General features: G+C 41.2%; 1 protein-coding gene across 7 annotated transcripts; it reads left to right on the forward strand.

Annotated features, from left to right (window-relative positions):
* The first annotated feature begins 6319 nt into the window (after window positions 1-6319).
* kidins220b (kinase D-interacting substrate 220b) lies at window positions 6320-24570 on the forward strand. Of its 7 annotated transcripts, none has more exons than XM_046835999.1 (30): window positions 6320-6526; window positions 8502-8658; window positions 9014-9112; window positions 9353-9451; window positions 10239-10337; window positions 10481-10582; window positions 10682-10780; window positions 10900-11097; window positions 11413-11511; window positions 11643-11741; window positions 11818-11916; window positions 11996-12173; window positions 12312-12476; window positions 12673-12852; window positions 13048-13213; window positions 13495-13646; window positions 13744-14033; window positions 14249-14389; window positions 14706-14943; window positions 15309-15397; window positions 16201-16345; window positions 16434-16596; window positions 18130-18308; window positions 18674-18900; window positions 20000-20128; window positions 20668-20697; window positions 21605-21742; window positions 21841-21939; window positions 22384-22614; window positions 22708-24570. In XM_046835999.1, exons 2-30 carry the CDS (start codon window positions 8527-8529, stop codon window positions 23860-23862), a joined length of 5220 nt encoding a protein of 1739 aa, XP_046691955.1. In that variant the 5' UTR covers window positions 6320-6526; window positions 8502-8526; the 3' UTR covers window positions 23863-24570. The 7 variants fall into 7 exon arrangements, with proteins under 7 accessions (XP_046691955.1, XP_046691957.1, XP_046691959.1 ...); XM_046836001.1 differs by having other exon boundaries at window positions 10484-10582; XM_046836000.1 differs by lacking the exon at window positions 6320-6526 and adding an exon at window positions 7371-7499.
* Window positions 24571-24650: the final 80 nt, after the last annotated feature.

Here is a 24650-nt window from a genome sequence, read left to right on the forward strand (position 1 = left end):
TGCTGAACCTTTAGCATGGGTAAAATTCTAGGTAGTACTCTTATCTTGTGTTTGACAAATCTTTTATGATTTATTATTACAACATAATACATCGTGCAGGATACCAAATCTAGTTACACTTATCAGAGCAGTGTTCAGCATCAGCCCTTTTACTTTTCATAAACTATGTGGCATTAAATAATCCATTATAGCAGTGCACATTCTGCTTATGGGCAAGTCATTAACCTACAGTAGCAAGCAACCAAACACATTGCTAGAAATTCAATCCCTAATATTCACTGAAAGCTCTGATTCTAATATTAAGTTAATCCCTGTAAAAAAGTGCACTGCTGTTTATTCATTGCAATATATTATCCTGCCATCATCTGTTTAAGGATAGAAGCTAAAATGCATGCCTGAGAAAATGTAGTGAGAAATGAGATTTTGCTACGACAAATCTTTAATCAACTATGCTAAGTAAAAAAAAACAAAAGGAAATCCAAAATACTTTATTGTTGTCATTATGTTACTTGACATGCATAAAGTAGAACAAATAAACCCTAGACACAACACACAAAATACAGGGTAGAAGAGGATCCTAAAGACTAAAGTGGAAAAAATATATATATTCTAATAGAACCTTCCTCAAACGTATGGTTTCATTTCCTCCCACCTCCATAAATATTTGGAATTACAATTTAAAATTAGTCCTAGGTGTGAACCACTGTGTGAATTGTGTGTGTGTGCATACATGGTCCCTTGATGGATAGGGTTTTCCATTCAGGGTGTTTTCCTGCTTTGCATGTTATTGTTCCCAGGACCATGGCTCTGGAAAAGATATAGATAGATAGAGAGATAGAGAGTCAGTCATTGCATAGTACAGGTACACAGCAATGAAATGCAGTTTGGCATCTACCAGAAATGCAGATAAATATGTAGCATATGTACAGCATGTAACATATATGTAAACATATGTACAGTGAATAAATATAAAGGCTATGGCAGTGCAGAAATGTGTGAACATGGTTGAGAAGTACAGGTAAATAGTTCATTAAAATAAAAAAAGTGCAGAAGTAGAAGGTTATTAGGTTATGGCATTTAAAAAATGTGCAAGCTGAATAAACCAATCCACTATACACATTATATATATAAGCATGTTAAAAAGCCTAGAATCTACACTATGGATATTAAGATATGTTTACTTACATATTAGTGCTTCTATTGATTACCATTTCCTGCATATATATATATATATATATATATATATATATATATATATATATATATATATATATATATATATATATATATACACACAGTGGAACCCGGTTATCTCGCCCTCGGTTAACTCGACAACCCTATTAAGTCGACGTTTTTGAAGTGGAACCGCCAAATTCTCGCTTTGTCTTAGCATTTTTTATCGGTTATGTCGACTTTTTATGTCGCAGAACCCTGATATATCGAACACAAGGGGAAAAATTAGAAATTTTAATGTCAGTTCTGTCGATCGGCACTGTGCAGCCGCAGAAGAACTCGCGAAAGTGGCGGAAAAATCAAACCTTACAGATACTACAGGTGTTTGTATTGTATACTGGTGAATCTCTGCTGTTAGTAAGTGCACATATGCATTTGTTTGTTAAATGTTATGCGATGAGCGGGGCGCGGCGCTCGGCTTCAACTCCTTACCGAGCGCGCGCGCGCGTCGCTCCTTACCGAGAGAGCCGTGCTCCTTACCGAGAGAGCCGTGCTCCTTACCGAGAGAGCCGTGCTCCTTACCGAGAGAGCCGTGCTCCTTACCGAGAGAGCCGTGCTCCTTACCGAGAGAGCCGTGCTCCTTACCGAGAGAGCCGTGCTCCTTACCGAGAGAGCCGTGCTCCTTACCGAGAGAGCCGTGCTCCTTACCGAGAGAGCCGTGCTCCTTACCGAGAGAGCCGTGCTCCTTACCGAGAGAGCCGTGCTCCTTACCGAGAGAGCCGTGCTCCTTACCGAGAGAGCCGTGCTCCTTACCGAGAGAGCCGTGCTCCTTACCGAGAGAGCCGTGCTCCTTACCGAGAGAGCCGTGCTCCTTACCGAGAGAGCCGTGCTCCTTACCGAGAGAGCCGTGCTCCTTACCGAGAGAGCCGTGCTCCTTACCGAGAGAGCCGTGCTCCTTACCGAGAGAGCCGTGCTCCTTACCGAGAGAGCCGTGCTCCTTACCGAGAGAGCCGTGCTCCTTACCGAGAGAGCCGTGCTCCTTACCGAGAGAGCCGTGCTCCTTACCGAGAGAGCCGTGCTCCTTACCGAGAGAGCCGTGCTCCTTACCGAGAGAGCCGTGCTCCTTACCGAGAGAGCCGTGCTCCTTACCGAGAGAGCCGTGCTCCTTACCGAGAGAGCCGTGCTCCTTACCGAGAGAGCCGTGCTCCTTACCGAGAGAGCCGTGCTCCTTACCGAGAGAGCCGTGCTCCTTACCGAGAGAGCCGTGCTCCTTACCGAGAGAGCCGTGCTCCTTACCGAGAGAGCCGTGCTCCTTACCGAGAGAGCCGTGCTCCTTACCGAGAGAGCCGTGCTCCTTACCGAGAGAGCCGTGCTCCTTACCGAGAGAGCCGTGCTCCTTACCGAGAGAGCCGTGCTCCTTACCGAGAGAGCCGTGCTCCTTACCGAGAGAGCCGTGCTCCTTACCGAGAGAGCCGTGCTCCTTACCGAGAGAGCCGTGCTCCTTACCGAGAGAGCCGTGCTCCTTACCGAGAGAGCCGTGCTCCTTACCGAGAGAGCCGTGCTCCTTACCGAGAGAGCCGTGCTCCTTACCGAGAGAGCCGTGCTCCTTACCGAGAGAGCCGTGCTCCTTACCGAGAGAGCCGTGCTCCTTACCGAGAGAGCCGTGCTCCTTACCGAGAGAGCCGTGCTCCTTACCGAGAGAGCCGTGCTCCTTACCGAGAGAGCCGTGCTCCTTACCGAGAGAGCCGTGCTCCTTACCGAGAGAGCCGTGCTCCTTACCGAGAGAGCCGTGCTCCTTACCGAGAGAGCCGTGCTCCTTACCGAGAGAGCCGTGCTCCTTACCGAGAGAGCCGTGCTCCTTACCGAGAGAGCCGTGCTCCTTACCGAGAGAGCCGTGCTCCTTACCGAGAGAGCCGTGCTCCTTACCGAGAGAGCCGTGCTCCTTACCGAGAGAGCCGTGCTCCTTACCGAGAGAGCCGTGCTCCTTACCGAGAGAGCCGTGCTCCTTACCGAGAGAGCCGTGCTCCTTACCGAGAGAGCCGTGCTCCTTACCGAGAGAGCCGTGCTCCTTACCGAGAGAGCCGTGCTCCTTACCGAGAGAGCCGTGCTCCTTACCGAGAGAGCCGTGCTCCTTACCGAGAGAGCCGTGCTCCTTACCGAGAGAGCCGTGCTCCTTACCGAGAGAGCCGTGCTCCTTACCGAGAGAGCCGTGCTCCTTACCGAGAGAGCCGTGCTCCTTACCGAGAGAGCCGTGCTCCTTACCGAGAGAGCCGTGCTCCTTACCGAGAGAGCCGTGCTCCTTACCGAGAGAGCCGTGCTCCTTACCGAGAGAGCCGTGCTCCTTACCGAGAGAGCCGTGCTCCTTACCGAGAGAGCCGTGCTCCTTACCGAGAGAGCCGTGCTCCTTACCGAGAGAGCCGTGCTCCTTACCGAGAGAGCCGTGCTCCTTACCGAGAGAGCCGTGCTCCTTACCGAGAGAGCCGTGCTCCTTACCGAGAGAGCCGTGCTCCTTACCGAGAGAGCCGTGCTCCTTACCGAGAGAGCCGTGCTCCTTACCGAGAGAGCCGTGCTCCTTACCGAGAGAGCCGTGCTCCTTACCGAGAGAGCCGTGCTCCTTACCGAGAGAGCCGTGCTCCTTACCGAGAGAGCCGTGCTCCTTACCGAGAGAGCCGTGCTCCTTACCGAGAGAGCCGTGCTCCTTACCGAGAGAGCCGTGCTCCTTACCGAGAGAGCCGTGCTCCTTACCGAGAGAGCCGTGCTCCTTACCGAGAGAGCCGTGCTCCTTACCGAGAGAGCCGTGCTCCTTACCGAGAGAGCCGTGCTCCTTACCGAGAGAGCCGTGCTCCTTACCGAGAGAGCCGTGCTCCTTACCGAGAGAGCCGTGCTCCTTACCGAGAGAGCCGTGCTCCTTACCGAGAGAGCCGTGCTCCTTACCGAGAGAGCCGTGCTCCTTACCGAGCGTCAAAAACACGTGCATGCACATTCTCATTTATTAACGCACATCATGTACATAAAGAAATTTCAAGCACGTTAATATACTGCCGCCATTTTGTTTCGTTTATCTCGATCATCGGTTACCTCGATGCTTTTGGCGACCCCTAGGACATCGACATAACGGGTTCCACTGTATATATATATATATATATATATATATATATATATATATATATATATATATATATATATATACCTTACTGTACATATTACCCAATATTTCACACATATATATATATATATATATATATATATATATATATATATATATATATATATATATATATGCAGGAAATGGTAATCAATCAGCATGATTTGTTCATTTGCAGTTGGTGTCGAGGGCAGCAGCATGTTAAAAAAGCCTGGTGGGCAAAAAAAAAAAAAAAAAAATTTTGAGTTCTGTGGAGATGGAAATCCCACACCAGCTGCTCAAGATATTTTAATGAGACATATGGTTATAAAAGTGAAACAGGAAGGCCTAAATGACCATTTTACTCAATTCCTTTTTAAACTATGTTTAGTTGAAAAGGGATTAGCAATATGTTTTTATGCCCTTAGTGAGACAGCATTCTGAACTCTTCAGACACGTTTTCTCTTTGGGACATAAGGTGTACTTTGAACGTGTCTAGTTGCTCTCTTGTAATGAATTTGAAATGTGCTGTGCTGTCACTGTAATAAATTGCTCGTTAGTTAAACATTTCTTAAAAGGACCTTACCAAAGGACCTTACAGTGATAACCAATCTAACATCTCTAAAGAATATAATAGGAATGGTGGAAGAGTTCTGCTCCACTTCACAAAAAGCTGATGTGTAAAGAAGAAGAATTATAGTGGATCCTCCTTAAGTCAATAACCATCTCTTGTTTTGTTGACATTAAAAGAGAGATTATGGTTTCTTCACTAGTCTGCAAACTGCTCTGCCCCTTCTTTGTATGCAGACTTGTAATAGGTGAACTTTATAAGGTGTATAGATTTGGGCTTTGCGGTCATGAATCAGCAGAGAGAAAACCGCATGGCCCCAGAAAGCACTGATGCATTACCTCTGGAGGTCGCGGTTGTGTTACTGATCCTGATTAGATGTAGTATTTCAGAAAGTGATTGATGAAGTTACAGAAGAGGGTGTTTAGGTCAGGTTCTGTTTTGTCTGCTGCTGTATTATAGCATTGCTTGTAAACATTTCAATCAAATGAATCAAAACATTTTTTCTGGATTTTTTTTTTTTTTTTAAGTTTCTTAGTTTTCCATTATTCTGTGCTACCATATTGGCTCCTGTGGTAACTGAAGTAATGTATGGTGGCAACCAACTATGGCTATGACAATGATTTTCATTTCGTTTTGTTACTGTACTTAAGTAGATTTTTCCGGTGTCAGTACTTTACTTTTGACTTTCTCTCTAAATGTTTTTTTAGTTTTCATTTGGTGACATGATAAATATTTTTTCTTCTCTGTTTTCAGGATGAAGTGGTATTTAATAAAAAATAGTGCAAATACATTGAGATGTGCAAAATGGAAGTACAAAATGGTATGAGGTATAACAAACCGAAAACAGTAACGATTATGACATTGTGAGGTGCCGTGTGCAAATGAAGAATGAACACGAATATGGTGAAGGGAGAACTGAGCATAAGAGACTTATGGGATAGTGTAGATGGCCTTGCTTGCATTGAGCAGTTTGATAGCTTGGGGGAAAGATGTTCCTCCTAACCCTCTCAGACGGTGGAAGTCTATACCCTTGTCAGCCATCTGTGCAATGCCTATCTTTGACAAATCACCCCTCATGATATGTTCTGCTCATCGCTGCTTCAACTGTGCTGATTCCAGTCCCACATTTAGCATCTATTTGAATGTAATGACTTTACCGTGCACCAAAAAATATATTTCATTTATATTCATGACAGAAACACACAATAATGGAAAAAGATTACGATTGTTGACTTCTGACCAGCAAGCTGCCACTGCTGGGCCCCTGAGCAAGGCCCTTAACCCCCCACCTGCTCAGTTGTATAAAATGACAAAATGTAAGTGGATAAGAGCGACTGCAAAATGGCGTGAATGTAATTGTAAATGGTGTGATCCTGACTGTGCTTGTGTTGAAGACACAGCCTTCAGTCTGCTTCTCCATTTGCATTGTTTCCCACGGAGGCGCTGACGTCACAGTCGCCATTGGCTGAACAACAAGCTGAGAGAAGCTAACGCTAACGACCCAAGAGCTTCCTGCCTCCGCTCTCACTTACCAATGGCTGGTGTGATGAGGAGGAGTAGAAAATGACAACAACAATAATAAAACAAATATAACTAAAGAGACATCTGGAAAAAGGATAACCTCGACGCGGGTCGTGGAAACATTTCTCTGTTTTGAGGTGAGGGTTGAAGTTATAACCGCCGGCGTTTCCTCGGTATCTGTTCACGGCGACATCGCATTGGTTCCCCAACAGCAGCTAAAGGGAATGAGGGTTTATTCGGATATGAACTGTTTTTTTGTTCTGTATTGTTTTGTGTTAAAATAATGTACAGTCTTCTAATACAAAAAGATAAAACCCACAACGAATTGGGGCCATTGTTAGCCAGTTAGCGTCTTTCTCGTAAATTATATTGACGGTGTCTTGTTTGTGAAGCCTTTCTGTTTATATCCTATTTCAGAAATGGATTATTGTGTGCCATATTTACTAAATAAATGTACATAATGCTTATTTTTATATTTCCTAATGTCACTTCCTATAACGCAATAAAAACCCCCACATCCAAACTGACCCTTTATTGCCATATTGCATTATAACTCTATTGAAAACATTTCCTGAAACTAGACTTGTTATATATCTAGGACAAAAAAAAACAGACTTGTATTACAATGTATTTATCATATTATAACCTACCCATGATAATTCTCTATTAACATCAATCCTGGACTGGTTGTATACCATGTGAAGGTATGGTTCAGTATTGTGCCCCATCTTGCATTACATATTCTCATGACATGTTGCACTTGAGGCAGTGTAGATCTGTAAAATTCATACATCTTGATGACCCCCGAAATCCTGCCACTACCTCGTTTAAGCATGGAGAACAGACCAACATTGTAAAAAAAAAAAAAAACAGATACATTGAGCAAAGGCTTGGAACAATGGCTTCGCAATATTCTGACAGCATCTCTGTGTAACTGAATGTGTGCCATGCGTTCTCCAAGCCTAGTGGTCATGAATAACACATGATGCCATTCTGTAGGAGCAGCACATACACACACAGCACGCTCAGCAAACACACCTCAAACCGCATAGGTGTCGAGAGAAAAGCGACAGTGTCTTAAATATAGAGGGACAAAGGCTTGCACTGTGGGTAAGGTGTCCGTTTTTTCTCTTATAAGGACAGACGCGTACTCCAGCCGGCAGTCATAAGAGAGTATTGTTGCCTTCCTGTCAACGTCAGCCATCGTTGTGTCTTTGTCGTTTCATGCTCGTCTGTTATTTGTGTTCTGTGCGTGACAAACTATCGTCTTCAATGTAAAAATGAACGTTTATATATTATTTTTGTACTCAATTCCTTTTCTATCCATAGATAAGGGATTGCTTTGCCCTTGCAGAATGTTTTCATGTAGAGCGACGAAGGGTGTAGCCTGTTTTTCCCCCACATCGTGCACCTAATTTTATGTTTGCGGTTTAATCTGTGTCGCCTTTTATAGTCTCGGATGTCAGACTTATTCTTTTGTATGTTAAAAGTGTCCGCAAATAATCCTTTATTAATTAGCAGTGTTATTAGTTACACCCGTCTGTGTTCCAGGAACATGGATGATGGACTGCTCTTTTGTATATGTTTGAAATGGGTTTTGTTCTGAAAATATATGTTTCATGAAATCTCCTGTTCCTCTTTGGGAGCCTGATGAATCGAGCTACTGTCTGGCTGTTGGCTGGAGATCGAGGCTATTATTAAGACTTGTTTGTCGTGTTTTCCTTGCATTTAATATCAGCTTCCTCGGTCCTACGTAAGGCTCTGTCTTGGATGAGCTGTGTGTTTTGAAAAGCAGGAGATGTGGGATTGAACTTGTTAGAGCAGGAGACTGAGGACATGCAAAGGGAAGCAGACCTGCTGTTATCTTATCCAGCCACTGAAAGACCAGACCTGCTTGTTATAACCGTGTTAAAGCTGCCGCTTTTAGATCGACCTCTATACTCATGATATTTCAAATGTAGGTCATGTATCATACTGGGAATAAAAACGCTCAGATGCCATCTCTCACTTACACTGAGTGCTGAATGAGTTAAATCTGAATATGTGGCTATTAACTCTGTATATACACACAGTATTTTTAGGCTTGCCTTTTTTCTTTTGTTGTTGCTCCAGGGTGCCGTTGTGCTAAGCAGCAATCATGGACACCACCACGTCTATAAAGATGACCACTATAGCTATCCAGAACCTTTTCAGCTATGTGGAGGAGGAGAACCTGACTGCCCTTAAGGCCCACCTGGACAAGTTCAAAGAGGTGGACGGCCGCAGTGACGTAAGTGAAAAAATCTCTGAATAGGTTACATTTTTTGGGTCTCTGATGTATTTAATTATCACCACATCTAATTGTATCACAAATCATAATTCTTAATAGGCCTTGTATTACCACTTGTGTTTATCAAGTAGTGACAGTGTACAAATTGTTTTACTGGGTTGGCTTGAGTAAACTGGATAAGTTTCAGCTACTAGAAGCTTTTCCCTTAATCCTACTAATGTTTAAATAATTACATTTATATTATGTGATAAATCAACCTATGCCTGACCTATATAACCACCCAAAAATTCAAATAAAATAGGAATAATCCATTGTGTAGGGTTGTATTGTGATTGTCTGAATATCTCTCTCTTAGAACGGGCAGACTCCTCTAATGCTGGCTGCAGAACAGGGCAGTTTGGAGATTGTCCAAGAGCTTATTAGAAGAGGTGCTAATGTAAACCTGGATGATGTGGTAAGCAGAAGTTCATGTAGCACTGCGTTAGAAATATTGCCCATGTACCACATGCATGACTAGGTCACCTTTATTAAATCTCTCCGGAAGAGGTATGCAGCTCGTGTAAACACACACACACAGACACATTTTGCCGTTGGAGCATTCCATCCCTTGCCTGCTTTTCCCGCTGTTACCATAGCAACAGTGGCCAACTTTGCAGTTTCCATGGTGACCGACCGCTCTGCTTTTCTCCCATAGGACTGCTGGTCTGCTTTGATATCCGCAGCCAAAGAGGGGCATGTGGAGGTGGTGAAAGAGCTGCTGGAGAACAGTGCCTATATTGAGCACAGAGACATGGTGAGACCCGCCCATGAACATAAATACAGAATGGAGCGCTGCAAGCAATTCATTCTGCATTCAGTTTCATTCTCTCAAACAATTCTTTATTATATATGGACAGATATAAGACATACATGTTATTTTTCACTTAATTAAGCTACTATGAAGCCAACAGTTGCACACCAGTTTATACGTCATTGTGAGCAGGTGAAAAGAGAGCGCTAACACTTAACTCAAACCGTTCTCCCACATGAAGAGTGGACTTCATGCCTGAATCACTAAAACATGAAAGGAAATGTGCACAATTTGCCCAAGGTGGCACTGAACAGAACACAAAAGCAGTCAGTAGAAATTTCTGCAGATGTATGAGGGCTTATACAATTAGTCATTATGCATTTATTATGATTTTGTTTTCAGTAATAATAATAATAATTAAAAAAAATCATACATTTATTTTACTCTACTCAATATATTAGATTTTTTGCATATAACAATATATATGGATGATGCATGCATATTATATGTATAAGTAATGGTTTGGAACAAAAACGCTGACTAATAATAATGTTAGTGTTGCGAATGAATCTTTTTAAGAGCTTCATCTTGAATATGAAACCACAGGAACTACATTTACACTAATTATAATGTTCTTACACAGATTCAACAGTGATAGATGCATATTATAAATCTGTGTTTGATATATCTAGTACCATAGTATTAAAAGAGCTTATTAAAATAAATATTTAGAGATCAAATAAACACAAATATGGATGCATGTTAAGAGATCTTGTGTGAAATGTTTCAGGGAGGCTGGACTGCTCTTATGTGGGCTGCATATAAAGGTCATGTGGAGGTTGCAAAGGTTCTCTTGGAGAATGGAGCCAATCCTAATACCACAGGACAGGTAAAGTAGTAAAACCTCTTTGCTTTACGGATTTAAGAGAAGGATTTAATAAATTCCTAATGAATAAGTCACCATTCCATGCTGAAGAAAATTACCGTTACATGTATTTTTTTGAATTCCTACAACTCTGTGCTATTCTTTAGCAGTACAGCGTATATCCCATCATCTGGGCTGCTGGCAGAGGTCATGCTGAAATCGTCAAACTCCTGTTGGATGAAGGGGCAAAAGTCAACTGTTCTGATAAGGTGAAATTCCCTGGCTTTAACTAGAAGAGCTTTAACTTTATGACTGCTTTACATCGTTAATCTGTTTTTCTGTATATTTTGGTATTTTTCTGCCCTCAGTATGGTACTACTCCCTTGATCTGGGCTGCCAGGAAGGGCCACTACGACTGCGTGATGCACCTGCTGGAGAACGGTGCCGATGTTGACCAGGAGGGGGCAGTAAGTGCATTGCTTTTCTTAAGGCTTCATTATTATAGTTGCAATATTTATTTTGTAATTTTGTTGTTTGATTTGAAGCTCATCCAGCATTGATTTTAAAACTGGTATGTTGTGTTCAGAATTCAATGACCGCTCTGATCGTGGCTGTAAAAGGCGGCTACACTGAGGTCGTGAAAGAGCTGCTGAAGAGGAACCCCAACGTGAACATGACTGATAAAGATGTCAACACAGCTTTGATGATCGCAGCCAAGGAGGGCTACACTGAGATTGTGCAGGATCTGCTGGACGCAGGGACCTACGTTAACATCCCTGACAGGGTGAGTCCAACATCAGTTGTGTGCATGTGTTGGACTTTTGGTGTCCAAAGTTTGCTTCTGTTTTGATTTGGTGCAACAAAGTTAAAGTTGTTAAAGTGTAAGCACAGATTGCAAAACGTTCAGTTAATGTCATGCAGTGTACATAAGTAAATTGTCACATTGCCTCTACTGACTCTCATTTAATTATTTAAATATGTTTTATTTTTTAAATTCTGGTATTTAAAGGGGGAAATTTGCACAATTAGATTTTTTTATTGAGACTAATTACTGTTCTAATCTTGTTTATATTTGTTTGTCTTTGTATTAAATGTTCAGAGTGGTGACACAGTGCTGATTGGAGCTGTAAGGGGTGGCCATGTAGAAATTGTAAGAGCCCTGTTGCATAAGTATGCTGACATCGACATCAGGGGACAGGTAACAACCCATATCACACTAATCAGCAGAGCATTTGTCATATAAAACATATTAGATATATCATATTTCTTGTATTGTATCTAATTCTTACAATAATACATAATAATAACACTTGTTTTTGTTTGCACCAGGACAATAAGACAGCTTTGTATTGGGCTGTGGAGAAGGGCAATGCCACCATGGTCAGAGACATCCTGCAGTGTAACCCTGACACAGAGACCACTACCAAGGTACAATAGTATTTAAAAGCAGTTGTCTTTATAGCTGGATAAAGAGGCGGATACTAACATGCCTGTGTGGTTTCAGGATTCTGAGACCCCGCTGATCAAAGCTACCAAGATGAGAAACATTGAAATTGTAGAGCTTCTCTTGGACAAAGGGGCAAAAGTGTCAGCCGTGGATAAGGTAAGACTGAGCCATACATGTACCATAAATGAAGGTACATTTTTGCATGCCAGTTATTTTGACTGTCTTTTCCTGTCAGAGAGGGGACACACCTCTTCACATTGCCATACGCGGGAGGAGCCGCAGACTGGCTGAGCTACTCCTGCGCAACCCTAAAGATGGCCGCCTGCTGTACAAGCCCAATAAAGCAGGAGAGACACCATACAACATTGACTGCAGCCACCAGAAAAGCATTCTTACTCAAATTTTTGGTGCCCGTGAGTCCTACTTGGTTGTTAATAAGATCTTTTGTTTTAATCCAAATAAATCCACGTTTTTTCCTCTCTTCCGTGTTTTTGTGAGAGCTGATAATGACATCAATAAAATTATAAGATGATCTTGTATTTTTCCCTCAGGACACCTGTCCCCAACTGAGACAGACGGTGACATGCTGGGCTATGACCTGTACAGCAGTGCTCTGGCTGACATCCTGAGTGAACCCACCATGCAGCCTCCTATCTGTGTAGGCCTGTATGCTCAATGGGGCAGTGGCAAGTCTTTCCTGCTCAAAAAATTAGAAGGTGAGTGTTAGGGCTAACAGGTACAGTTACACAATTACCATGCCAGATTACATTATTGAACTGTGTGTGACTTCTGTAATAAAATGTACTTAGCACCACTGATTTCTATTCATTTTTCAGTTGTTCTGTTCATACATTTTTTTTAAATAAAAAGCAATCAGTAGTTATATGTAATTCTTTTGAAATTCTCTAACAGATGAAATGAAGACATTTGCAGGGCAGCAGATTGAGCCCCTGTTCCAGTTCTCTTGGCTGGTGGTGTTCTTATCACTCTTGCTGTGTGGCTCTGTTGCTCTAATCCTCGGGTTTACTGTAGACCACAACCTGGCCATTGCTGTCTCCCTCAGCCTTCTAGCTCTGCTCTACTTGTTCTTTGGTAAAAAAAATAAAAATGTAATGAATTTGTGATTGTTTTCTTGCTGTTGAGAATGATGTGCCTAATTGTTACACAAGAGGGCAGTGTAGGCTTAAAAATGAAAAATTTTATTTATTTATTTATTTTTTAGCTATTTATATGTTGATATTGCATTAATGCATTACTTGTGCGTTTTTTTTCTCCCTTCTTCCTCAGTGGTTGTGTATTTTGGGAGTAGGCGTGAAGGTGAAAGTTGGAACTGGGCTTGGGTTCTCAGCACTCGGCTCGCTCGCCACATTGGCTACCTGGAACTGCTGCTCAAACTCATGTTTGTTAATCCTCCAGAACTGCCTGAGCAGACCACACGGGCACTTCCTGTCAGGTATTTACAACTTCTTAATATGTTAGTCTTAACTTTTTAAACTTATTATTAATATTATTATTATTATTATTATTAATAATAATTTTATTATTATTATTTACGTTACAGTTGACCAAAATTAATGAATAAATAATAATCTTAATAATTTTTTTTTTTATTTAATTATTCAAACTTTTGACAACTAAACAAAACAAAATAGGCAACACTGTGTAACAATCATCCTGTTTACTAGTAGCATAGTGCTTTGAAAATGTCTTTACTATCAATATGTTTGTTCTCAGGTTCCTGTTTACAGATTATAACAGACTGTCCAGTGTTGGTGGAGAGACCTCCATGGCAGAAATGATCGCCACGCTCTCTGACGCTTGTGAAAGGGAGTTTGGTTCCATGGCCTCCAGACTCTTTCGTGTCTTTAAGACGGAGGACACTCAAGGTAAAGGTCCTGTTGCACAGAAAATGCTTTTTTTTTAAATAAAATTTTAAGATGACCAGACATTCATAATGACTCACAATGTTGTGATCAACACCAGGCAAAAAGAAATGGAAGAACACCTGCTGCATCCCATCCTTTGTGATCTTCCTTTTTATCCTGGGTTGCCTGATCACGGGAATGGCCCTGCTGGCTGTCTTTAAGGTAGACACCGATAACCAGACTGTGAATGCCATGCTGGTTGCCATGGCGAGTGTGGTGGGCCTGGCTCTTCTTTTAAATTGCAAGACCTGGTGGCAGGTGACTGATTCAGTCCTGAATTCCCAGAGGAAGAGACTGCACAGTGCTGCTAACAAGATGCAAAAACTCAAGAGCGAAGGCTTCATGAAGGTTGGTCCACGCAATCACAAACATATTGTTTAGGATGGGGTCACTCTGACCTTTCAGTCTGTGTATAATGAGACATTGTTTTAATATAATTAGCACAACAGATTAAAGTAGTCTGTTATGTGTGCAATATATACATTAAAGATGTGCTCATTACATGCATTCTTACTGTATTTCACATAATGGAGTCTAACTCTGTTATCTGTTTCATCTTGCAGGTGTTGAAAAGTGAGGTGGAACTTATGGCTAAAATGGCGAAGACTATCGACAGCTTCACCCAGAATCAAACACGTTTAGTTGTCATTATAGATGGTCTGGATTCCTGTGAGCAAGATAAAGTCTTGCAAATGTTGGATACGGTAAGAACATTTATCAACCAGCAGAGGTCTCTGCTGTATCACTTTATTATAATTTTTTTTTTTCCCCCAACAAACAGATGACTTTGTTAGCATTTCATTCCAAATTAAATTAAACATTTATGAAATTGGTGCAGCAATTCATGACCCTCCTGAGCATTTGTGCACAAGTGGCTTCATTGTCAATAATAACTGAAGTCTGTACAAGAAACAGAAACATGCTAAAATGTTTTATGGTTTATGCATATTGCATTAAAAGCATATCATCACTGATCATTCAAGCAAAACATTTAACGCTGGTAATCATTTTGATCTGCAGGTCAGGGTGCTTTTCTCCAAAGGTCCATTTATCTCCATATTTGCCAGTGACCCTCACATTATCATTAAAGCCATCAACCAGAATCTGAACAGTGTATTGCGTGATTCCAACATCAACGGCCACGATTACATGCGCAACATCGTACACCTGCCCGTGTTTCTCAACAGCCGAGGCCTCAGCAGTGCTAGGAAGATGTGTGCACCAGCCCCAGCCAACGGAGACACAGGCAATTCAGAGGGTGAGTCAGGTGACCTGATATAGAGCCAAAAAATGGAGACGCTTCGGGTAGAAAATTAATTAAATTTAAATGAATTCCCCCTAACTGATCTTCACTGAACCCAATCACAGAGCACAAACACAGGTCATAGCTCACTTTTCAGAACCACTGCAGAGTGTTAAAGTGTACGTAAAGCATTAATGATTGTTCATGCTCTGTTTCACCTCATGGAAAATGTTGCTTTAACTGTGTAATGCAGTTGCTGTAGCCTTTTTTTTTTAGCCTATTGTGGCTTTGGCTTACATTTTATATACCATTCGTTTTTTTTTTTTGGCATTTTATTCTCCTGTTTCTGAGCTGTTCTTTTTTATGCTTCCTGTTTGCAGGTTGGCATGAGGAGCTGGACAGGAAGTTATCGCAAAACAGTCTTGGTGAAATGGCTAAGCTGGGCAGTAAGACTGCTTTGAATCGCAGGGTGAGCTTAATAAAGTTATCCTCTTGCAGCATGTGAACTCGAACAACGTGTTTCGAGTATATGTTTAACCTGCTGAACAATGAACTACAGGTGAAGTTCAAAAGAACTTTACAGAACACTTGTATATGGTCATCAATTATTTTCCAAAGCAGTTTGCATTAAAGACAATAATTCTGTATTATGTATGAACATGGGTAACAGCCATGCCTATATCATGAAGACATTTATAATAACTTATACTTATTTATAATTATGATCTTTATACCAGTGGGGGACAGAAACGAAGTAAATGTAAATCGTTACTGTAAATAGTAGAGCATTTTGAGATGAATAAATGATGGGAGAATCTCCTGATTCTAACTTGCCACAACACCCGTGGACTTATTTGCGCAATTTTTTTTAAGTGGTTGAAAAGAAGATTTTGAGCTCATGATAACTGTAATAGATATCAATCAGTGTTTGACTCGTTAACATCATTTTATTAATAGATCAGTGTGTTAAGAGTAACATTAGCATCTATTCACATAAACTGAGTTGATTAAGCAAAGAGTCTTGTTCCAAAAATGATAATAGTAACATTAAAGCCATAATAAATCATAGTAGTTTGAATACTTAACTACATTTGAAGGCAAATTCTTTTGTACTTTTCCTCAAGTGAAAGTTTAAAGGGAGCCTTTTTACTGAAGTGATATTTTACCTTCTGTATCTAGATTTATTTTTTCATTTTATCCACCACTGCTTTATACAATCATATCTATAATCATATTATTAGTGGAGAATTATTAGTGTTTTTCTCTCTTTAGGACACTTACCGGCGTCGTCAGATGCAGAGGTCAGTCACACGTCAGATGTCCTTCGACCTGTCTAAGTTGCTGGTGACCGAAGACTGGTTCAGTGACATCAGCCCTCAGACCATGAGGAGACTGCTCAACATTGTGTCTGTCACAGGTAACATCTACCACCAGATTGTTTCTTGTGTGTTTAATAATATATACATTTCTAGATGGTACTTCACACCTGTGCATCGTTTCCACAGGTCGATTACTGAGAGCCAACCAGATCACTTTTAACTGGGATCGACTGGCATCCTGGATCAACCTGACTGAGCAGTGGCCCTACCGCACATCATGGCTGATCTTATTCCTGGAGGAGACTGAGGGAATTCCTGAACAGGCCACACTCAAAACCATCTATGAAAGGTTCAGCTTCGATTACAGTTGTTGCATCTACTGACAGGAAAAATATTGGGTTTAGGAAGCTTTTGAATATGTTATTTGTGTTGTAGTTTGTAATTTATATGCAATAAGTTATCTAAGTTATATAAATCTTTTTTAAATTAATAAAAAATCATAAAACTCTAGGTATGTATTCAATTACTGTACAATTACAATTAGCATTTACAACTTTAAGGTAAGTTCTCATTCTTCTTAGCAGATCCTCATAATCTTGGTCAGAATGGATGAGGAGCTGGCATTTTCTGTGCGGTCTGGGCTTTTGCTGTGTTACTGAAGGATTTAAAGTGACTCCACCATTGTCTTTTGTATATGTTGTTGTACCGAAGGTGAAACCTTTTGTCCCAGTCTGACGTCATGTACAGTCTATAGCATATTTTCTTTAAGATGTTTCTTTTAGAAAGATGTTTCTTTTAGAAACATCTTTTTTATTCTTTCCTCTGATTGTCACGTGCATTTTACTTAGGAGTGGCTACTGTCTACCCAATTCACTCTAAAGACATGACTGATGGAATGGTTGTATTAGGTCAGATTTCACATTGCTGCAGAGGACTTTTGGAGCTTTGTTAGAGGTCATTGGGTTCTTGGTCACCTCCCTCAGTGTGTAGGAAAAGTCCTGGTGATTCCAAACATCTTACATTTCACAACAATAAAGCCTGCTGCGCTCATGGGAACATAAAGTTTTAGTGGGTTATACCCATTCCCCAATCTATCAAATTTGATCACAGGGCTTTACGGAGAGTTCATTGTACTTAATGGTTTGTTTTTTGGTCTGTCAGGTATTTTGAATTGCGTTATGTAATACCGACAATACAGCACGTTTCTATATTGTGTCTAGTCTAATAAGATTGGGACTGGGGGACTCCCCAATTTGGTGTATTTTATTCGAGTCTGAATACTAGCAGCAGTGCAATGCATAAAATCATACTGGCTCAGGTCAAGAGCGATAAGGCAATTCAGTAGCCATGCTTTACAATTAAGGTGCACTCACACTTTGTTAAATGCTAAAATTGGTTAGAGAAAAGTAAAAAACCTTGTTTTGGGCCTTTAGGTATGACATTAAACTTCAGTATTTAGGGGCATGTGTTCACTGGCTTAGGATTTTATTACTGAAAATTAAAACATCTAACATTTTATGTCTATAATCAACAGTTTGCCTTCTTGAAAAACAGTGTATTGTGATGACAAACTACGTATCTACATACTGCTTCATCTTTCAGTTCGGTTTCTGAAAAAAAATTAAAATGTTAATATGTTACAATTGTTCCAGTTAAACTGTATGTGCCTCATTTTGATTAGGTTTGGGTTTCCAATAAAGATGACATCATTTCCCCCACTGTGTGTTACTGCAGGGGTTAAAAGGATGCACAGAGGCCTGTAATATTTCAGCAGATTTATGTAAAAACATGGCCTAGAAAGGTTATATTTCGTAAGATTTAGCTAGTTTAGACCTTTACAGGTTTTAACAGGTATGTATGTTTCTATTTTTCTGTATGACAGAATTTCCAAGAACATTCCCACAACTAAAGATGTGGAGCCCTTGCTGGAGATAGATGGAGACGTGCGAAGTTTCGAGGTGTTCCTCTCCTCTCGCACTCCAGTGCTGACTGCTCGAGACATCCGCACATTCCTCCCTTGCACCGTCAACCTGGACCCTAAACTAAGAGAGATTATAGCAGGTGAGAAAACTGCAGCTGGCCTTCTGATTCATGAGGACTGAACATCAGGACTGAGGTTTAACCCTAATGTTCTGTTCAGGTGAAAATAAATTGTTTAAATAACTGCACTTCCAGAGTATGCAAAAGGATTAAGGGTTGAGCATTTATTTCCGTCATTTATAATCCTAATTTATTATTATATGGAAATAGCTTAAATAACTAAAGAAAATTGAGATGATTTTTTAAATGCACAATGGTCCAGTTCAGCCAGTGTGTCTGTTGCCAAGTAAGTAACAGAGCATAAGGGTTAATAGACTGGAAAACATTTTGTGTTTATTGCTAGTACTTGTAGTAGACTGTAGCTGCTCTGATTCCTGCCTCCTCAGATGTCCGTGCTGCTCGAGAGCAGATGAACATGGGTGGGGTTACGTATCCCACACTACCTTTGCAGGACCCTTCTATCCGCCCTACTTCCATCTACAGTCAGCATTCCTCAGCCTGCTCACCCACCGCATCATACAATGGGCCATACACTGCACCTGGTGTGTCCCCACAGCCCCACAGCGCCTTCTACAGTGGAATAGCTGGCCCTCAGCACCCTTATTACAACCGGGTAAGTTCTCTACTAAGGCTTCCTTCAGCTTTCAGGCAGCATTGCAGATGAGATGTTACAGCAGTCTAGGGTCAGGTTTCTTCTTAATGTGGTTTATATCTGATTCAAAGCTTCCTCTGATATGTTTTTTGATTTATATGTTAGGGCTGTTTCAGTTCAATAGTATAGTAGAAAATTATAATTTCTTGCGATCATCAGAAAAAGAATGAGGACGTTTATTTGAAAATGAAAGTGATTTCACTGTATCAAATATTTTAGCACCAGAAGCTGAAATCTTTGCTATCAAAGGATTCAGTGGATTTTAACCACTAGACTGAATGGTATTTGGGGTAGAGCTAACACAAGTACATATATTTGAATACAAAACAGTGAAGCACTGGTTAAATATACAGAAACACCACTGAATACTTTGGCTTGATGGTGCTGGGTATGTATTCAAAAGCAACATTGTGCTTGTTTATTTTTTTGACTTACATAAACATTTTATTTTACCAGAACAACTGAATTTTTTTTCATCTTGTTTGCCCTCATTGTGGTTTTCTAATAGGAAGCAACATTTGATAATGGCCAATCAGTTAAAAAAAACATATTTCATTTTGTATATTGATGATGTCTTCACTTTGACCATTTCAGCTGTCTCTTATGTTAGTGACAGTATAATTGGTTCCTGTTTTTGGACTAGCTCTTGTTTTTGGATGTGCAGTTGGAAAAATTACCTAACTTTATTGGTCACAGTCTGTTCATCTAATGGATCTGGGAGATCTTGTGGACGAGTCCACTTCTCAGATTCCAGCTTTAGCTCTAGATATATTTACTTTTTCTGGTCTATTAACTTTTTTTCCATTTATCATCTCCTTGGTGAGAGGCCATTGTCCGATTTCATTTAAACATTCCTTTTGGTTTTATTATTTATTTAAGTTTTTTTTTTTTCATGTATGTGTCCAGTATGTGAGAATCTCCACATATTCAGAGAAGACTGTGTTTGTATGTGTATGTGTATGTGTGTGTGAGAGAGAGAGCAGAACCCCCTTATTGTTGCGTTTGTGTTTTCATTTTTATTTTCTAAATTTGTTTTCTTCTCCAAAATTCCCTCTCCCAGCCTTATTTTCCCCACTATGTTTATGTGCTGCCCCGGCAGTACACTGGCAGCTCTCATTCCACTCACATCCCTGCACCACCACGCCCACTCATTAAAGCGACTCATCCCAGGGAGAATAGCTCTGCAATCGTAAGTACTGGACCCTAACGATTGTGCCTAAGACCTAGACTGCCTCCGATTTTACTGTCTTCATGTATACCGTGTTTCATTTGCAGCTCTTTTACTCATATTCCTGCTTTTTATGCAGTGCTAACACTTATTCTGCCTCCAACAGGATGCATTTCTGCTTAGTAGTGTCTTGGTGTAGTATCAGAGGTTTTATTTATACCAAATAATCATATGATGCACAATTATACTTTTGTCCTTTTTGTCTGTTAAATGCCAAACTCTCAACAACATTTACACAGAGTACTTTGTTTTGTGTGTGTGTGTTAAGTTACGTTCCTGCCGTCTGTTCACACACATGCACACAGTGTCAGTGACGTCAACCACCAGCTGTCTAATGCTCACTGGAGCCCATAGTGGAATAGAAACTCCACCTGCTTTGCGAAAAACATACCTGCTCCCTTGATGCACTTTTTTTTTCCTGTTTCATTGCAAATGGCCTATATGTGGTTTCCTCACTTTCTTCACCTCCTCTGTCTTTTCCCTTTCCTCTTTTTGAGCAGTGTAAGGTAGCGTCTTTGAAAAAGAAGCAGGTACTGAATTCCTCTAGACTTGGCTAAACCCTGCTGCTCTGCTGCCCTGCTGCCCTGTCCGTGCTGCCTATCATTCAAAATGCCTTTTCACTTTCTCTCCTGGCTTTTATACACACTACTTCTGCACCAAACACTCCCAGCATGCCTTTTGGGAAGGAGGAACTAGGGCGTTAAACTTGAGTAATAATAAAGAAGCCTGGTTTATTTAGCAGCATGTTTTAGTTCATTCCCTAAATACCCTACAATTTTGAACAGGTAACATAAATAACTCTGAAGTGTTGTTTTATATAGCTTACCAAAAATATATCTATAGCCAAGATATCATTGAACGTCGCCTCTAACACTGACCTAGAACAATAACGTTCCATTAAACGTCATGGAATTTAAATCAACCTTGTATAGTATTCTGGTTTGAAACATGCAATGCGAAATCAGCACTGTGCTGCATTTCCCTTAAAGGGCAAAACCAGTATTTTGATTATAGCACAGGATTAAGTATAGATTACAGTCAATAGATTAGATGAAATTTTCACTGATTTTGTAAAGAATTCCAATACTAACAGACTGAGAACCGCCTGTTTTTAATAACTACAAATTGCATTACAATGCATTGATTAGTAACTATTTGTAGCTTATTAGAATTTCAAAGAACTGTTCTTTCTCGTTTCTACAATCCTTCATTGCAGTACAATGCTTTTCTTCACTAGAATTCAAATGAAAGCTCTTCTACTATTCTCTGGAAAGCTTGGATTGCATACTAACAGCAAGCATGCTATTTCAATTTTTGCCCAATTTGCTTTGGCTACCTTTGTTTTGAGGGTCTCGCAAATCTTGTCATAAATATGCAGGTGGTAATAATGTGCAGGAGCTGATTATTTTCTCTGTGCCTGTATGCTGTATTCACCAGGGCACTGCTTCTGTGGTGTCAGGAACCCCATCTGTGCTGCTCAGCTCCATGAATACAGACATGGTGTGTGAGCGTCTCAGATTGATGGAAGGCATTGACCAAGGCATGCTGGCCCAATACACTGCCACCGTTAAGAAGGTGTGTGTGTGTGAGAGAGAGAGAGAGAGAAATGTGATGCTCACTTTTTTTTTGCAAGGTGATGTTTGTGCTGCTCCTAATCGATCTATTTGTCACAGGCCAATGTGAATGGACGGGTTTTATCCCAGTGTAACCTGGATGAGCTGAAGAAAGAGATGAACATGAACTTTGGAGACTGGCAGCTCTTTAGAGGAATTGTGAGTTCATCTGAATTTCTCTTTGAACATAGCTATTTGTTTGCTTATAAAAAAAAAAACTAAACGTAAATGTTCAAAGAAATATAAAAACATCATGTTTGGAAAAAGGATACTGATCCAAATTCTGCCAAATTATGTTTTCGTTAATGATCCCAGAAGGTAAGGCATTGATGCCAAAGCCTTTTGCCAGCTGCAGGTGTATGGAGGCAAAGCTTTAATCTGTGCTCGTCCTTCCTATCTGCAAACTGTGCAAGTCGGGTAGGGCCCCCATTGCCCTGAGCCCTCCCATGGCAGATCATATATTCTGTAGATTTTGTATTTATTTGGATTAATATTGGTTTAATGCTTTATAAGCAGCACAAGACTATTGAACAAAACAGAAAATGCTTATTTTCTTCATGGCACAGGAATGCACTCTGTCTAATGATACCCTGATGTGTGCAGGTGATGGATTTGCGTCAGATTGAGAGCCAAGTTCTGCACGAAGAGGCCCCCAGCGAGCAAGGCAGTAGCATGGTGGGTCATGGAGAGACTGGTAGGAATCACGGAACTTTGAGCAATGGAGGGCTCGCTAATAACGATACCTCACCCATGTACAACTTCAGCCTTAGCTTTGAGGAGCTCTCCAATGTGGGCCTGGATGAGCTTCAGAGGAATCCCAACCCTCCATGGATGGTGAGTCTACTTCTGTTGCTATAGAAGATCCTGTTCGTGCTTTCATTTAATGCTCGATCAAATTAATTCTTCTAAATCAAATTAATTTTGCAGAACACTACACACCGCACTCCCAGCATGTCCAGTCTAAACTCTCAGGAGTCCTCCAATGAGATCTGCAAACTAACTGACAAGCAACAGGCTGAGTATCGCAATGCCTACCAGGAGTACATTGCTTCAATGGCTCAGATTGAGAGTGGGATGGAAAAGCCTGTGCAGCCCCATCCAGGCCAGTTTATGCACTCCGGCTCGGATGATAAGAATAAAGATGGTTGTGACCAAGATGGGCGTAAATCCTACTCTAAGCGAGCTGGTGGAAAGCCTGCGGTGGATGCAACTGACTATGCTTCCACTGAAGCTGTGACTCTAGACCCCATCAGCGAGGAAGATGAGAAGTTTGACCACGGCTCTTCCAAGTCCCTGCTTGGGCGCAAGTCCTCTGCAGAGAAGCTGGGGATCTTCCAGAGTGCTGACCTAAAGCTTAAGGCTGCAGGAGGACTACGATACCAGAAACTGACCAGTGATGATGAAGAATCAGAGGAGTCTGATAACACCCCCATGATCAAGGATGGCAAGAAAGTAGAACCCAAGCGCAGTGAGAATAAGGATTCATCTTTTGCAAATGGAAAGGAGTATCTCTCTGATGGTATGCTTGATAAGAAGGACTCGTCTGATTCAGGTGTCCGGTCTAACGAAAGCTCACCCAATCATTCTCTGCAAGACGAGGAAGCTGACCTGTCTCAGTCAGAGGGGACCAACCTTATAGAGCTAGATGAAGAGAGCCTTGCACGCAAGAGAGGCCTGCCTAATAGTTTGAGTGGTCTCCAGGATCCAGCAGTTGTACGCATGTCTATCTGCTCCGAAGACCAGTGCAGCCTCCTGGCCAGTAGCCCTGAAGAAAGCTGGCCTTCATCTAGAAGCTATAACCTCAACCGCACTCCCAGCAACAACACCCTCAACAACAACACAAACGCCCAGCAGGGGAACCGCCCACGCCAGCCAAATGAAAGTTCCACCACCACTGGCAGTGAAGTTATTGTAACTCCTGGGTCCAGCACCAATACCACCACCTTCACATCCACCACCCAGAATGAAAATGTACGTGTAGTGCACTTGAAGAGAGGCCTGAACCCTGGAGACCCACCTGAGATCTGCACTGTGACCTCCGACACAGTGGTCTTCAGCGAGGAGCGCGAGAGCATCCTGTGAGAACCTGGACCCTGGTCCTGGCAAATCCCCCTCTCGTGTTTTAGACACGCGGTTCTGCGCTCGAGATTTAGATGTTTGCTGTTGTGATGCATGCTCAGTGGAATGTGTTCTGCGGATGGCTCAGTGACGTCACTGTGTTTCAGTATTGAGTAGTGGTATTTTGTCCACTGTAGTTTACTTATTAAATGCTGCCTATGTTCATGTTTTATCATTTCTTTTTAGAATCAGCATTACATTTATTTAATTGTCCTCTTTGTGAAATATACACTTAACAGTATTACTGCTTACAAATATTTTTGGATAGTTTAAATTGACCATTTACTAAAATAACACATGGCCTATAAACAAACATCAGCTACACAGTTTCCAATAATCTGACCATTTAGCTGATTGCTTACTCAGTTATGAAACACTTGTCGTGTCGTGTCAGTTGCATGCTTCCGCTCAAAAATGAGAAGTTTTGCTTAAAGTCAAGAAAAGTTCTTCCTCTGAAGTTCTCTCTGACCTAGAGTTTAGGAAAAAAAAAACATTAGGAGCAGTATCATGCATGTGTCTCACTGCATTAAATGTAAAACATCAGAAGACGTTGCATGCTAAGCTGGAATTGTCTGTTTACTTGTTGTATTAGTGGTCACCGGCAAATACGTGTACGTGAGAACTGAACTGTCTAGAACACAAAGAAAAATTAAACTATAAGAGCTTTTCTGATTTATGTATCGTTTTTTTTTTTTTTGCTGCATGCATCAATGACATTTTTAAAAAAAATGTATCTTCTTGATTTGATCCTG

This window comes from Silurus meridionalis, chromosome 23 (genome assembly GCF_014805685.1).
Source record: "Silurus meridionalis isolate SWU-2019-XX chromosome 23, ASM1480568v1, whole genome shotgun sequence".
Classification (NCBI taxonomy): domain Eukaryota; kingdom Metazoa; phylum Chordata; class Actinopteri; order Siluriformes; family Siluridae; genus Silurus; species Silurus meridionalis.